This window comes from Thamnophis elegans, chromosome 11, assembly GCF_009769535.1.
Source record: "Thamnophis elegans isolate rThaEle1 chromosome 11, rThaEle1.pri, whole genome shotgun sequence".
Taxonomy (NCBI): domain Eukaryota; kingdom Metazoa; phylum Chordata; class Lepidosauria; order Squamata; family Colubridae; genus Thamnophis; species Thamnophis elegans.
The window spans coordinates 19,785,956-19,803,426 of record NC_045551.1 but is presented as its reverse complement, the minus strand read 5'-3'; the positions used below and the strand labels follow the sequence as shown (position 1 = coordinate 19,803,426).

The 17,471-nt window shown below is 43.1% G+C and overlaps 1 protein-coding gene across 2 annotated transcripts in view; it reads left to right on the top strand.

Annotated features, from left to right (window-relative positions):
- The first annotated feature begins 225 nt into the window (after positions 1–225).
- The window catches only part of PDHA1 (pyruvate dehydrogenase E1 subunit alpha 1), a 38,618-nt gene continuing 21,372 nt past the window's right edge, over positions 226–17,471 (top strand). The window contains exons 1-3 of one of the 2 annotated variants that reach the window (XM_032226198.1): positions 226–416; positions 9,920–9,934; positions 14,410–14,478. In XM_032226198.1, coding sequence (XP_032082089.1) covers positions 357–416; positions 9,920–9,934; positions 14,410–14,478 — 144 coding nt within the window. In that variant the 5' untranslated portion in view covers positions 226–356. The remainder of the gene's footprint in view (positions 417–9,919; positions 9,935–14,409; positions 14,479–17,471) is intronic. The other variant, XM_032226199.1, reaches the window with a different exon arrangement.

Here is a 17,471-nt window from a genome sequence, read left to right as displayed (position 1 = left end):
GTGGAAATACGAGAAATACCAGAAGCACAAGGCAGGAATCGTGCGATCCGATTCGGAAACATCGGCAGAAGCGGCGCTTTCCTTTCCACATTTAAACACGGAGAAAAGGGAAGCGTTCCACATTCGCACTGTTGCCCCCTCGTGTCGAAGGCAAGCACGGCAACCACGCCGGGGAGGGCGACGGTCGGCTCTCGGGATCCGCAGGGGGGCAGGCGAGAGCCACTCGGCTGTCACTCTGGGCAAAGGGCTCGTCTGCCCGGCAGCTGCGAAGAAGGGCAATACGCCGTATCCTGAAGGAGACTCGGTCTCCGGCCTTGCTCCAGACGCCTGCGGCCGGCGGGGACCCGGTACACTCCATGCGCAAGATGCTGGCCGCCCTCTCCCGCCTGCTGCAAGGTACGGCCGTCTCAAGGCCGGTAAGTATCTCGGGGGGAGGAAGCGTCGGCAATGGCCACCGCTCGCAGGCACCAGGTTGCCTGTGGCTGGAGCTCCCTGGATTCACACGGTCCTGGGTGGGTGCCATGCATAAGCGCGCGCAAAGCGTCTCCGTTCTCCTGCCACTGTCGGCACCAGCTCTAGATTTGGTTGCATCCTGTCGCCACCCAAGCGGGCTGGGACACTTTGCCTATTGGCTTTCATAAGAAAAGAGAAGAAAAGCAAGGCCCGGCTGGGACCGCGATTGGTTTGGTGTGGGCAGTTTCGATGTGGACGTTACAAGATTTTTTTTAAAAAATCCCATAGATTATTCCTTCTTGTACTTCATGTTCCAAGTGTTTCTTAACCTTGGCAACTTTAAGATGAGTGGACTTCAACTCCCAGAATTCTTCAGTCAGCAGGTTTCCCCTAGCTGCGCAATTTTGGGACTAGTAATCCACACATCTAAAATTGTCAAAATTAAGAAACATTGCATGTTTCTCAGCCTGTTTTCACCAGTGCCCACTTGTAACTTTTCTTCTGTTCCCCCCCCCCCCTTTCCAGGTCCCATTACTGATGAAAAAGCTTGCCACTGAAAGCCAGATCTGACCTTAGGTTCTGCCTCAGTTTACCTTCCCAATAAGCAACTGAGTTGGAAGATCATTTAAAAGCAGTTTTTTAGGGTACCCTGATAAAGTGGGATCTCTCTATGAAAAAGGAAGAGAGAACCCAGAGTCCCATGTTTCACTCATTTTTATAGTTAATGCAAAAAAGAAAATGCAAGATTGGGCAGAATAAAAGTAACCTCCTCTTTGCATAGGAAATCACTTACATGTTACCTAATTTGCATTCCATAATATCACACATTAAAATGATTGATTAAAATGAGGTCTGATGTCAGAAGGGGCATCTTTGTAAGGAAAAAGGTTGTTTGGAGTTCACAAAAGAGATAAACCAGACCCTGATTTGTATTAAAAACTTTTTCTGATCCCGAGCTAGTCTCCAGGTGGTTTAGCAGTTTAAGAATGTTAAAAGCTAATAAACCTGAACATCATTTTAAAAGAGAAAATAAATCAAATCAAAATCAAATCAAAATACATAGTAACTATGCTAGTTAAAAAATTACAAAACCCATGTCATTTGCCCCTCATATTTATACACTTAGATTGTAAATAGAATATATGTTTTTATTTACAATAAAGACAGTGTTTGCAGCATAATACACTTTGCTTTTCTGTGATCCCCTTTTCTATGATGGGTCCCCCTCTTACATATTTTTCACTTGTGACCTACTTGAAACATCGCAAGGGGGCCATATGGCCCCAGGTAGAGAATGATTATTCTGACTGACTTATTTAATAGACTAAGCAATCGCCTTAATACAGTATGTGAATGCAAATCAGGAACAAGAGTTTCTAACCTTACTAGGTTCATTCCCGCTCCATTTGCATGGTAGGACACCAGACGTACACAGCACAATTATTAGCCAAGTAAATATTTTGACTATATTTTATGCATATTTTCCCACCTCCAAGCTGTATAAACTTGAATGCTTAGTGGATAAGTGGATACCTTATAAGTATATAAGGTATATTTGTATAATGAGGGAGGGTATGGCTTAAGGAGATCAACACCCTATGTCAAGGTGTGCATAATTATTTGGCAGCTTCTTTGGCAAAATGGGCCAAAAAAGAGATTTAACTTACTCTGAAAAGTCAAATATTGTAAAAAATCAGAGGGATGCAGCACTCTTGAAATTGCTAAGATATTGGGTCGTGATCACAGAACCATCAAACATTTTGTTGCAAATAGTCAGCAGAGTTGCATGAAATGTGTTGAGAAAAAAAGACGCACATTAACTGCCAAAGATTTTGAGAAGAATCAAATGTGAAGCTACTAGGAACCTGTTATCTTCCAGCGCTGTCATATTCCAGAACTGCAACTTACCTGGAGAGCCCAGAAGTACAAGGTGTCCAGTGCTCACAGACATGGCCAAAATAAGGAAGGCTGAAACCCGACCACCACTGAAGAAGACACATAAGTTGAAATGGCAAGACTGGGCCAAGAAATATCTGATGACAGATTTTTCAAAGATTTTATGGACTGATGAGATGAAGTGACTTTTTTAATTAGAGTTTTTTTATTTTTTCATTTTCATAACATATAATCACATGTATACTATTACATAACCAACATCATATTATATTATTAAATGTTTACATCAATTCATTTTACCAACAACTCCCCAAAACCAATTATTGGCTCTTCTGCTCTCCATATACCATATTTGTACTTTATCCATCACTTTCTTCTCCCTCTCTCCTCCCCCTCCCTCTCCTTTCTTCCCTCTGTCATCCTTCCCTTCTCAACTTCCCCTTCCTCTCTCCTTCTCCCTTCCCTTACCACTCCTCATTTCCTCCTCCTCTTCCCCTCCCACCTTACCCTGTCTCCTGTCCCTCTCTTCTTCCCTTACTGTTCTCCTCTACTTCCCACTCTTTGTCTCATTTACTTGGTGTATTTCAGCCTCTGAGCAATGTTGATGATATTTATAATTCCTTTTCAATATACATATTTGTTTTTCTCCTCCTTTTTAGTAAAAAAACTCAATATAACAGAAAAGTATACATATATAGTCATTGTGCTTTTAACCCCCCTCCCAACCTAATTTTGGTCGAGATGTAGACCTGGTTACAATTCCCAACTATTCTCATCATCATCTTTATATAATTATACATCTTTACATGCCCCCAATTTGTGGTTCTATCTTTTTATCACAATAGTTTTCCATTGTAGGTATATTTCATGTTCCCTCTCCATTTTTCCATACCTTGGATTAGATTACCATTAATTGTCTTCTAGATGGCAATCTTCGCTGTTCAATGTTCGTTACAATTCCCTTAATGTATTATAAAGTAACAAGCGGTAAACATCTCAGTTTGTTCATCATCTTAAAAGTTCTACATATGTCCATGTTTCATATATTTTGACCTATGCTTAGTTGTCCGTCTATTGTCATATTCAATCAATTTGAAACTCAATTATCATGTTAAAAAGGTGGCTCACAAACCTCTGCTTTACAAGCTCCCCATATCAGTTTCATATTTATCCATATTCCATATACATTAACTTTTATTTAGCTATCTTTCCATTATCATATTCAACCAGTTAGCAACTCCATTTTATTATCATATTTAGGGATAAAGCCCTTATACTAACTTTATATTTTCCCATATGATAGTTTCTGGTTGTCTGGTTTTTTTCCTAGTAAGTCTTTTGTCCCACTTCTCTGTTCCTGTCTTCTCCCTTTTCTTCATTTTGACACATCCACTCTTTTCAATTTTCCCCAGGTCACCATCAAAAGAATATTTTATATTTCTCTTTGTTGGGGCATAATCTCCTACTTCAATTTTCCTTATGCCACTAACAACCTCCAAAACCACTTTTGTCTGCTCCCCCCCCCTTTTGTTGGGACACCTCCCCTTTTCACAATTTTCCCTACACCACTGCCAGGACCAAGGGAGTTTTTTGTCTGCTTTTTATTTCCCTCCATTTCTACCCCTTCAATGTCTCGCCTCCATTCTTCTTTGAATTCTTCTTTAGCTATCTGCTTCTCTGAATTCAGAATTCTAATTAGGCTTGATATTAATGATTTATACATTTTTTTTTTAGCAATAGCAGTAGACTTACATACCGCTTCATAGGCCTTTCAGGCCTCTCTAAGCGGTTTACAGAGAGTCAGCATATTGCCCCCAACAATCTGGGTCCTCATTTTACCCACCTCGGAAGGATGGAAGGCTGAGTCAACCCTGAGCCGGTGAGATTTGAACCGCTGACCTGCTGATCTAGCAGTAGCCTGCAGTGCTGCATTTAACCACTGCGCCACCTTGGCTCTTTTTTATAATTTTTTATAATTTCACATAGTTCTTCAAATTGCCAGTTTTCCATGATGTCCAGTTCCAAAGTTACAGTTAATTATACAGTTATGCAATTCTTATTTCAGCGTTCTTTTCCACTTTAAATTTATCTGCTCCAGTTTCTGTGGGGAGAAACAGTGGGGGCCATCTTAATCTTTTGTTCTTCCTTAATGTCCAGTTCCAAAATTGCAGTTGTTATACAAATCTTATTTTGAGATTCTGGTCCACTTTAAATTCAAACCGGAAGAGAAGCTGGGGCCATCTTAATCTTTTGCCGAGCGAAAAAAGAGAAGAAGAAAAAAGCAACAAAACAAAGCAAAAAAACCTTCATATTTCCCAGTTTTTGATTCCATTATTATTCTGTTATTATTCTTTCCCTTACCAGGTCCGGTTGCTTATAGCTACTCACAATATATCACTTGAAGCAGATTTGCGATCCGCCACATTCGGGTATTTTTGTTTGCCTCCTACTTTTCCAAATTCTGATTTATGGCAGTTGGTTAATTAAAACTTCCCGTACAGTCAAAGTTAGGTTATTAGTTATCAGTAAGAAGAAATGCTTTTTTTTTGGAGTTAAGATATTTTAGTTGGAAAGACTTCAAACAGAATAAATCCAAATCCAAAACCAAAACCAAGTTTAGAGTTTATATTTGAGTGGGTTTGTCATTTCTCTGCTTTCTCCTTTCTGTCTGAAATTGTTTCAAATAAAAACTTTGAGTGGGCTGGCGTTTCAACCTTCCATTTTTCCTTTTTTCTTTTTGAAAAAGTCCCAATCTGACTATCAATATTATTTATGTTCTCAAAATTTCTTTGCCTTTTCCAGATTTGATTTATGACTGTAGGTTAGATAAATTTTCTTACCCGGTCTTTCATCTCTTCCACTCCCCTCCTGTTCCATTTGCTTTGACAAAAAGCCAGCATCTTGTCAGCCATGTTGAAGGCTACTGCCCCAACTCCGATTCATAGGCAAATCTCTGACTTACGAGGGACCTGTTTCTTCCCTCTGGGTCTGATGAGACGCTGCCCTTCTTTGCCCCCACCTCCAGTGGGGGTTCTGATCCAAAGGAGATGGTTTGTCAGACACGGTTCATGTGAGACTCTTAAGAGCCCACAACCCCCACGTCTGTCTAGCTGGATAACTTCTTGTCGAGATGAAGTGACTCTTGATGGATGAGATGGATGGACAGGTGGCACCTGTGGTAACGGGCACAGAACCCCACTTCGACTCAGGCGACGGCAAGGTGGAGGTGGCGTACTGATATGGGTTGGTATTATTACAAATGAGCTAGTTGGACCTTTTCAAGTTGAAGATGGACTCAAAATCAACTCCCAAACCTACTGCCAGTTTTTAGAAGACACTTTCTGTAACAGGTACAGGAAAAAGTCAGCGTCTTTCAAGAAGACCATAATTTTTATGCAGGACAAATGCTCCATCGCAACATCAAGTACTCCACTTAAGTAAAGGCCTTAAAGATGAAAGAATAATGACACAGCCCCCTTCCTCACCTGACCTAAACCCTATTGAGAACTTGTGGGCCCTTCTTAAATGGGACATTTATGGTGAAGGAAAACAGTACACCTCTCTGAACAGTGTCTGGGGAGGTTGCTGCTGCACAAAAAGGTGATCATCAATAGATCAAGAAACTGACAGACTCCATGAATGGAAGACTTATGACTGTTATTGAAAAGAAGGGTAGCTATATTGGTCACTGATTTTTCTTTTAAATTTCAGAAATGTTTATTTGTACATTTTGAGTTGTTTGTTTATTATTCTCAGTTTAACAAATGCAAATAAACAAGTGAAATGGGCAAATTTTCATTTTTTATTTAGTTGCATAATTCTGCACACTAATAGTTGCCCAATAATTGTGCACACAGATATTCTAAGAAAGACAAAACCTCACTTTTATTTTCTTAAATATTCAGTTGTGAGGTTTATTAACATTTTGAATTGACTGAGAGCACTATAGTTGTTCAATAATAAAATTTATCCTCCAAAATACAATTTGCCTAATGCACACAGTGTACATAGAAATATTCAGGCAACCCATATTCATTAGAATTAGACTTCTGAATCTTTGCTGCCATATCCTCATCTGGCTTTTTGCAGACTAGAATTGAATCACAAATTAGGTGAATGAAGGTAAATATACGTGTCTTAGGATCATGTTGCAGGATCCAAACTGAGTCGGTCATCAGGACTAGAGGTTTAGTCTTCCAAAGCTTTTGCACTCGTGCTGGAGTCTATCCTCAGGAATATCTCTCCAGAATGTGTTGTATAGCTTCTCTGTCACACACATTCTGGAGAGAGGAGTTTTCTGAGGACGGACTCCAGCAGGAGTCTAAAAGCTTGGAAGATTAAATTTCTGGTCCCAGTGACTGCCTCAGATTGGATCATGCAACAAATTAGGCAAATATTTAGATTTACAAGATCGTGTGAACACTTTATGAACACTTCATTTAGATTTCAGTATCTTGTGTAAACCCAGACATTTGAGTAACCATTGCTTAGTTAATTATGAGTGTGTTTTGTAAACAAGTAAACAGCTAGAACAGGATTTTTCAGTTCTACTTTTTGAATTCTTGTGTCTCTGAATACTTAGTGTTCAGCCTACAACATGTCCATAAAGAGTAAGCACTTGGTCAGGCTTTATTGAAGGAGACATTTTCCAATGTGTGATTTAACAGTATTAAGGAAAGTTTATTATTGGGCGGTCATAAGCTATCAAATGCTGCAGGGGAAAGTCATATTACCTGCATGCTATTTCAAGCCTAGCTTTTAATATAGGGATAAATCTGTGCCAGATTGTTATTGCGTTATATTTTCATTTCAGATCACTTTAGATCAATTTACAATATGTAGCTTACCATGCAACACAAATTGTAAGCTACTTAGGTTTAGATCTCATGATCCAGGATGCTCTTATCATAAATTAATCTTTTTAAACCACATTCCTTTATTTTGTTCTGAAATTTATATCAATGAGCTAATTTTAAAAAAAGTGTTTATTTATAGTACCTAGCAAATTAGAACAAAAATTCTCAATTTTACTTTTTGAATTCTTTGGCAGTGAATTTGCAGAATTCCAGTAAAAATCCTGTTTAAAAATCCAAGATTTAGGGGTCTTAAAGAAATTATTGCCCATAATAAATCTCAATGGTCTTTTTTGTATTTAGGTTTTAATACCATACTGTACTAAATCATGATTTTATGGCTTGTTGCAGGGCTGGGTTTCACATTTTTTTACTGCTGGTTCTATGGGGGTGGGGGTGGCTTGTGGATCATGTGATGGTGGGCGTGGCTTGGTCATGTGACTGGGTGGGTGTGGCTCCACGGCCATGTGACTGGGTGGGCATAGTTGGTTGGTCATGTGAGTGGATGGGCATAGCCAACTTGACGTCATTCACCAGGAGATGTCATGAATTGAATAAAATGTGGTGAAGCTCACTTAACAACGCTCTTGCTTAGCAACCAAAATTTTGGGCTCAATTGTAGTCATAAGACAAGGATTATTTCTGCCTTCTTCTGCATGGCAGCCTTGTCCTAATAAATTCCTTCTCCTTTCTGGCAATTTTCCTCTCTGCTAGAGGCACCAAAATAATCCAGACAATGTAAGTTTTTTTGCTGCAGCAGGGGGATGACATCCAAGTAGCCTTCTAGCTGTGCTGTTTTCTTTCTTTCTTTCTTTCTTTCTTTCTTTCTTCCTTCCTTCCTTCCTTCCTCCCCTCTGTGAGAAGCAACCCCCCCCCAAATAAAATATTACTCATAAGAAGAGGCTCCCAGAAAAGCAAGGAAAAATCAAGCTGCTAACAAAGAAATGTGCCTGAGGCTCACTCCACATTCCTGTCAGATAGAGATAATGAGCCTATAGAAAGTTTGGCTCCATTCACACAAGCAGGCAAACAGATCCATATAAAACCTATTCAAGACAGTATATTTTGAAATTTTCCTGTGGCAAGATTTGGCAGCTAACAAAACAGAGTAATAGAATCAGAGTAAGCAGCCCCACGCTCAAGATCTGACACAGGAAGAAAGTCATTTAACCACAATGGGAATCATCCAAATCCTTTTAGAAACACAAAGCCCATATTGCACAAACCCCAAAACTTCAAAAACATAGAACCATATAAGAATCCTTCCTTTTATCCAGTTTGTTGTTCAGCTGACCCAGAAACAAACTACTGAATGTCACATTGCTTCTGCAATTAAAAACCTCCTTATCAGCAGCTTTTCAATTTGAAGCAGGGGTCTCCAAAGTTTGCAGCATTAAGACTTGTGGACTTCAACTCCCAGAATTCCATAGCCAACCATGCTTAGTTTGGAGACTCCAATTTACTTTTTAAAGCCTTTTTCCCTGCCTGTTCAGGCAAACCAGCAGGGAAAAAAGGCTTTAAAAAGCTAGGCTAGCGTGAGTGCTGCTTACTTGTGTATAGGCAGGAGCCAGGAAGAGGCAGTTCTGTGGATCCACATGGCAAAGGTGAGGCAGGGCGAGCGTCGGAGCGGACTGGCGTGGCCAACCAGTGCAATAAAAATTGCTCTGCGCATGCGCAGAAGCAAAACCAAGATGGCAGCGCCTATCGCGCTGCTGGGAGAACTGGTTTGGGGGCATGGCAGGCTGCCATTACTACCAGTTCGGAAAGGTATGCCAGATTTTTAATATCTATTCGGCTGAACCGGTAGGAATCCACCTCTGGTTTTTTGAATAAACCACAATTTACAAGTTCATACAACACACTGAGCCATGATACCAATAGCAGTTAAGTAAGGAAAATTATGGTTTAACACTAGATGTAAAACAACAACGATCATTTCCCCCCATTCTTGAGAAAAATAGATGGAACTTCAATTGAAGCACAGGTTTTCTGTATCAATACCTGTATTTTTGATTGTTTGATTGATTGATTTGCTGCCTATTCTGTTGTGGGACTACTCTAGGTGGTTTATAACAATAAAAAAGTTATATAGAGTTGTATATATTGATAATCCTAAATCTACAGGTTACTTCTGCCAAGTAGAAAGTACATAAAATGAGAGACAGGCCTGAGCCCTCAATCTCTCGTTTCTGCAATGAACAAATTAGAAGGAGTGGAATCTACAAAATTCTCAATCCTGCAGACAGTCCAGTGCAAAACAGTGCCTGATTCCTTTATGCCTTCATCACCTTTCAGGTCCCATCAAATGACACAAGAGCAACTAATGAATCTTCATCCCAAGCCCAGGCCTGAACCCTGATTTAGAGAGATCCAGATAATCTGTCTGCTTCACAAAAATCAGCAGGAAGATCTTTTTAACTTGGATTGTGTGTATGAAGATTGGTGTACAAATAGGGATAATTGCTACAGAGTATTTTGAGTGGTACATTAAAAATAATAGCATCTATTTTTCATTATGCTGAAATATTATAATGCAAAACTTTTTAAAGGAAGTTTTACTGTTGCATAAAAAAGAATTCTGCTGAATAAATAGGTGTCACTTGGCTAAATAAAATTGTACTAAAATATATATTTGTAAGGAATCATTTCCCCCACATTTGTATGGTGGAAGCTAATATTACTTTCTATTTTTGTTTTTCCCAATTCTACTGCTTTAGGGAGGTGTTAGTGAGGTAAGACCAGTATTTTAATTGTATGAATGTTCATAACAAGCCATAATTTGTTGTGCAAGAAAATAAATTCCATTCTGATTTGTTAGTTATGTTATTGGTCCATTTATTCCTGGATAGAAAATTGAAATCTTGGTAGCTCTTCTAATTTTAAGACATTCAGTTTAGTAAAGTTACTTCTATCATAATTATCATGCTAGACTAAAGTGACCAGATTTTAAAATTGGTAAAGTGGGACACCATTGACCAGTGGGGGGGGGGGGAAGCAGGCCTTTTTCCATTTCAAGGCGCTGCCGCTTCTTCCACGGCCTCCTTCTCCCCCACACCTCTTGGAAGGCTTCGGGCAGCTCCTGGGCGGCGGGCATCTGGGCGGGAAGAGCCGGAGCAATCGGGTTGATCGTGGATTTTTTTTTTAAAAAAAAATGCCGGATTCCTTGAATGCCCGCGCAGCAGGCCTTTTTCCATTTCAAGGCGCTGCCGTTTCCACAGCCTCCTCCTCCCCCCACCTCTTGGAAGTCCAGCCAGCTGCCCGCCAAGCTCTCTGTGGAGACTCACCCAGAATTTTCACCACTATCTGCCTGGTGAGGGGAGGCGGCAGGTTGATGCAGACCAAATCCACATCCTGGTGCAGCAGGACCTCGTCTATCCAGCTGGTGTAGAAGGAGACACTCATCTCCTTGGCTAGTTCTTCTGCCTCTTCCTGAGTGCGGCCCCAGAGTGCCTTGACCGTGAAGCCCTCGTCCTTTAGAAGCGGGATGATGACCCGGGCAGTCAGGCTGGTGCTGAACACGCCCACCCTGGGCAGCATGGTTGTTGCTGATGCTGCTGCGTCTGCTTCTGCCTGCTTCCCTCCACCCTCACCTTTTTCCTCCCCTTCCTCCTCCTCCTCGCTGCGATCTGGATGCCCAACACGCCTTCCTTTCCTCCGCGTTTGGCCCTTTTGCGCGGAGCCTCAAGTTTAGGAGCAATGCGGGGTTGCTACGCTAAGGGTGCCCGGTCCCAACTGGGAACTGCTGCTGCTGCTGCTGCTGCTGCCGCCACAGGGACCCAGCAGCACCCGATCCCTGCAGCAGTGGCTGGCTCTGTTCCCGGCTGCGGGCCCCTGCCGCGTCCAGCGCATCTTCATCAGCAAGCGGGTTGCCCGCCCGGCTCGCTGCCACTGCCCCTCCATAGCCGGGTCATCCAGAGTGTGCACGACCCGGAGCTCCCCCCGCCTAGCTGTGTTGCGCACACGCGTGGGCATTCAAGGAATCAGGTGTTTTTTTTAAAAAAAAATCCCGCCCAATCCCTCATTTTTTTAAAGGTTCCAGATCCTCTGCAAACGCCTGCATTCCGGCCGTCTTCAATGCAAGGGCAGCGAAGGGCAGCCAACAAGTGGTGCGGGAGCTAGGAGCACTGTTCCTTCTAAGGTGCGCAGCTGCGCGGCTGCGCATGTGGCAAGAAAACACCACGCAGCCGTTTCTAAGTGCGCGCAGTGATTTCTGTCACAGGCAGAAGGGGAATATCTGCTGCCGCCTCCTCCTCCTCCAACAGCACTTCCGGATTTGCGGCCCAACACAGCTGAGGTGAAGCCGCCAAAGCTCCCGTCAGCACCCCCGCCCGTGGCAGTGGTGCCTCTCCCTCCACGCAGAGCACCTGAGCTGGCCCCCGCTTTATCCCTCCCCCTTCCTCCTCCACCGTGCTTTTGAGGAGCCATGAGGCCACGGGAGCTAGTAGGAAGGCAGCAGAGAGGGCGGGAGCAGGAAAAAAAGACCTCATGGCTTCTCAAAAGCACGGTGGAGGCAGTGGCAGGGGTAACCCAGAGCCCAGCTGAGATGCTACGAGGGGAGGGGGAGGCACCGCCACCGCTGCCATAGGTGGGGGCGCCTGCGGGAGCTTTGGCTGCTTCACCTCGGCTGCAGCGCTGGGCAGAAAATGTGTTGGTGATGTTGGAGGAGGAGGAGGAGGCGGCGGTGGCAGTAGTTATTCTAGTGGCGGCAGCAGGGGCTCATTGGCATCTTCAGCGGCAGCCCTGCCCCCTATGAAAAAACCCGAAGATGGAGCAGATCCACGCAGATGATGTTGCCACAACATGACTGGAGGAGGAATTCTGGGAGTTGAAGTCCACAAATCGTAAAGCTGTCAGGTTTGAAGACCCCTGGGATTTTTTTTCTAAAGGGTTATGGGTGCAAGGATCTTGTAACAACAGCTTTAAGACTTGCGTGCTTCAAATGCCAGACTTTCTGAGCCAACATTTTGGTTGCTAAGCAGGACCGTTGTTAAGTGATACTGATATTATATAACACTTTTAATTAAGCAGGTACCTTGAATAAATATAACTTTGAGTTTCAAATAATACTGATTTCGTTGTTGTCTTAGGTGACATCTGTGAAAAAAATTCAGGTGCTCAGGCATGAAAATATGCCGCTCAAACACTATACTTTTCTGCTCACACTGAAAAAAAATTAGAGGGAACATTGGCTAGAAGCAGCCAAAGCCCCAGCAGCCGCCCCGCTTCTAATCTCCATCTGCCCGATGGAGGCTGCCCAGCTGCTGTCACTCCTGCGCCTCTGCTCTGCCACCGAAGATGCCACCGCCATCCCCTTGCCGGCTCTTCCCGCCCGGATGCCCGCCACCCAGGAGCCACCTGAAGCCTTCCTGCCCACCACTGGCTGCACTGCGGCTGACTCGCCCCGGGTGGGCTGGAAGGCTTCGGGCGGCTCCTGGGTGGCAGGCATCTAGGCGGGAAGAGTCGGAGCGATCGGGTTGATCGGGATTTTTTTTTTTAAAAAAACCGCCGGATTCCTTGAATGCCCACGCGTGTGTGCAATGCAGCTAGGCACGGGCGGGCAACCCGCTTGCTGATGAAGATGCGCTGGACACAGCAGGGGTCCGCGCCCGGGAGCAGAGCCAGCCACTGCTGCAGGGATTGGGTCCCTGCGGTGGCAGCAGCAGCAGTTCCCAGTTGGGACCGGGCGCCCTTAGCATAGCAACCCCACATTGCTCATAATCTTGCGGCTCTGCACGAAAGGGCCGAACACAGAGGAAAGGAAGGCGTGTCAGGCATCATGATTGCAGTGAGGAGGAAGGGGAGGAAAAAGGTGAGGGTGGAGGGAAAGCAGCCGGGCAGTGTCCATCGGGCGGCGAGGCAAGCTCCGTGCGAGGCCGCGAGGCCAGCTCGCCCCGCGACTCCTGCTAGTGCTCGGCAGCGCGCAGCCACCGCGCAGCCTCCAGCCTTGCAGGCCACCCTCCTGGCACACAGCCACTAGTCTTTAGACAAAAATAGACCTGGAAAAATAAGTGAAAATGTTTGCAAAAGGAAGCCACGTGGTGGAGCCAAAAAAGGGGCGGGGCACCCTTTCTACAAAAATCGGAACTTTTTAAAAACGCCCCGGGACGCGGGACAAATTATTAAAAATCGTGACTGTCCCGCCAAAAGTGGGATATCTGGTCACCTTATGCTAGACCAAAGTTAGGGGCTTCAGCATTTCTGTCAATAGACAATTCTGTTGATTTTTGCACAGTTCAGAAAACAGATTTTGGAATACATGAAATATGAAAATATCTTTTTCTGGAAATGTTAGAAAATCTAAGTAATATAAGCATTGCTAAAAACTTTATCATTGCCTGTATTTTCCTATTATAGTATTATGTTTCTTTTTGTGTTCTCTAAATCATATATTCTGTGGCATTTTGCTGCTGTAGCAAATTCTGCATGAACAGAAGTAGTAATAATCGATCGCACATACATTTTGCGAAATAATCATAACTGGACAGGTGATAGACTATGTCATGTTGATGTCACATTACATACCTTTTTGCCCTCACGGAGCTAGGGTGAGCATGGCTTGCGCATTACGCATCCAGCCCGTGGCCCGCAAGTTCGACACTCCTGCTAGAGAATGTTTAAGGCATGTAGTTTCCTCTTAAGTGTTCTTTTTTCTTACCTGCATTATTTAACTTGATTCTGATTGCATTGCTTTTTTACAAATCTTTCAAAATAGAAAATACAAATGTGTTTATTCAATATATTTCCTGCAAAATATATTGTTAATTATAATAAGTTCTTAGTATTCTATGAGCTTGATTGTTTACTTGCAGACGTTTTATTAGGCAGCTATGTATCATCATCAGTCTTACACAAGTTCAGAAAGCACCAAAAATTCCACAGTTCACCCCTGAATTAGAGATATTTTCTTTTGTTCATATCTTATAATTAATTTTTGGATTATTTTCACTTTCATATTTTCTTATTTTTATATTGTTTACTTTTAGTTCCAATTTTAGTTAATTGGAATCAAGCATCAAAATGGAATGAATCAATAATAAATATAGACTGAAATACTGCTTATAAAATATCCATTATAATCTTTAGAAGTTTAAAATTGTTAGATGTAAGTTGAAATCATCTTGAAGCATATAGGAATATTTTTTTAAAAATTATTGTAATTTAACATCCATTTGTATATCTGTTTTTTGCCTCTCTTTTTTATTGAAAGGTTGCCCGTGTGGTTGTCACTTCTCGTAATTATGCAGATTTTGCAAACGAGGCTACATTTGAAATTAAGGTAAGGAGATTTATTATGTTAGAAATTTTAGAAAGCTAATACTAGACTAAAACTAATACATTTTTAAAATTTTGTGCTATGTATTAAGAATCATTTGGACGTATAATCAAACTCCTTTATATTGAAATAAGATTACAAGATACTACATGATATTACATGATATATTTTAAAGTATAAAATGGAGAACATCATTTCTTGGATTGAAATACACTTACAGAAAAAGTACAAAATAACAAATTTTTAACATGCAATTTAATTACCACTCATTTTATTTTATTATTTAATTTTCTTTAAATGAAAGACATATTTGCTGATTCTAAGCCACACTGTGATCATTCAGCATGCTTTATAAATTATGTTAAAACTTTTTATGAGCTGGTGTGAAATATTGATCTTACAATTATACTGCAGATATGAGGAGAGAGTATAATGGCCATAAATTGGGAATGTGGGAGCCATGGGAAGCCTGTCTTGTGTAAAGTACCCTAACGATGCCTGCTTCTTAATAAGCGACCCGATATTGTACCGTGTTTCCCTGAAAATGTGACATGTCCTCATAATACAGCCATGCCACATTTTTCTGGTGGGCAAAAATATACCCCCCCTGCATATAAGCCCCCTGGACAAACCCCACCTCTGGCCAGGCAGAGCGCCGCTCTTTTGGAGCCCGCTCGCAAGAGAGCAGCCGCCCGGCAACCCCCCCTTCAGCTGGGCACAGCACTGCTCACCAACTTAGCAGTATCCCGAAGGTGCCGAGGCGTGGGAACCTGGGGGGAGGCAAAGGTGATCGCGTTGCTTGGCACCTTCGGGATACCACTAAGTTGGTGAGCAGCACTGTGCCCAGCTGAAGAGGGGGGTTGCCGGGCGGCTGTTCTCTTGCGAGCGGGCTCCCAAAGAGCCGGGCACAGCCTCATGGGCGAATGGCTGTGTTACACTGTCACAGCAGCACAACACAACAGCCATGAAGCAACCACGCTCACAAGCAGCCACCAGGCAAACCCCCTTTGCAGCCAAGCACAGCACCATTCACTGACCTAGGGGTCTCTCCAAGCCGTGTGAGCGCCTGTTCGTCGCCACCCGGCTCCCGCAGCTTGGTGTCTTTCAAATGCCAGTGAATGGCGCTTTGCATGGCTGGAGAGGGGGGTTGCATGAGCGGCTGTTCTGCTCTCGCTCACCTACCTTCCAGCCTCACGATGCATGGCCTAGCTTTCATTATGGAGCCAGGGCACCTCTGCTGCCGCCGCCACCACCATCCCAGCCTGGCTTTTTCCACAGCTTCGAACCCGATTCTTTCAGCAGTGGCCGCTCTGGGCGCATGCTCCATGGTTGTACACTCTGCAGGCAGCTGGCCCACAACCATAGAGCATGCGCCCAGAGCAGCCACTGCCAAAAGACTCAGGTTGGAATTCGTGGAAAAAGCCAGGCTGGGATGGCGGCAGAAAACAGCTCTCGAAAAAAATTTTTTTGCAGACCTGTGAATCTATTTTTGCTCCTAGTTCTGCTTATCATTTCCAGCAATTTCTCTTCAGAAGCTTATTGTATATCAACCTAATGGTTCTATTTAGCTGCTATAATTTATATTGTGTAACTGAGTTGTGAAGTAATCCAGTATTTTACAGCCATTTAAGTAAATGGCTATCTCTATTATTGTTGGTAATAAAATATATTAATGTGTTGTATAAATAATTGCTTTGGCCCATTCAGAATGTACTATTGACTAATTTATTAAGTGACCATAGACGGTAACATTAAAGATGTTTTTTTTCTCCTTGCCACTTGATCCACATTATATAAATCTGTCATATGTCAATAATCTTATTTTCTAAGTAGAAAAAATCCCCCCCCTTGCATTAAGTGCACTAAACCCCTATGATTTCACTGCTGCTGCTCTTTCTACCCCTCCCAGAATTTACCATCCCTTGGGAAGATGGCTATGTAATAGTTCCAGGATTGTGTGTATTCCATTTTCAAGATTGGGAGTGATACCAACCTTGATTCTTGACAGCGTGGTGTAGCCCCTACAAAAACAGGCTTGCATTCTCAGGGTCCTCCTGATTCACAGCTACTGCTGGAGGAGCAGGCTGAAACCACAACTAGAAGATTTTTATCAAGTTTCAGCATCAGGATACTTTGAAGATGGTTACTCAAACTATTGTCACTTTGCACCTACATAATTGATCTGCAAGTTGATCTGCTTAGCGCTATTTTTGAAAATAGGTTCAGCTGCTACAAAATTCACCTACCTCAATTACTACTAATAACACTACTGTAACAGGAGCTGCATTGATTATTGCAGTGATGTTGAACCTTTTATCCACCGAGTGCCCAAACTGTGCACGCTTACATGCCCAAACTGAAAGGTGGGACTGTGCGCTTGCAAGAGTATGCGCATGCGCAGCAGAGACCTGCCATAGGTTTGCCATCACATGATTACTGATTTCTAAGTGCAGTTCAGGGCGATGATTATTTCTGTATAGTATACATAACTCAGAGCCTGAGTTTCTTATTAATTATAAATAATTGTGGCTGCTAAACCCAAATGAAAACAAGTATCTTCTATATGTAATTATGGCAGGAGATGGCATGTGAAGAGAGTCACTGACAAGTAAATATCTGGCCAGCCTTTTTCCTGGTCTCCACACACTGTCCGATCACTGCTCCTGCTCTAAACTTGGTCCAGATGCCCGGACTTCAGAGCTTTAATTGAAGATGGCTGCCACCCGCTCTGCTGGTCTAGAGAGCTTTGTTTTGGACCTGCCAAGGAGCTTGCCTTGCTCCTTGCAGTCACAAAATGCCTCTTTCTTGAGGACAGCTCTGGTCCAAGGGGCCTTCCGACGACGATTCGCCGGCTGGGGTTTTTGTGAGATTCCTCGGAGCTCGCTATTTCCCCTGCTGTTCTGCCGCGAAGCTTCCAGGTTCTCTCCCCGTGGTTCCATTTAGTGGGGAAGTCCACAGGCAAAAGTACAGCAAAACTATCAAAATGGTGGATGTGA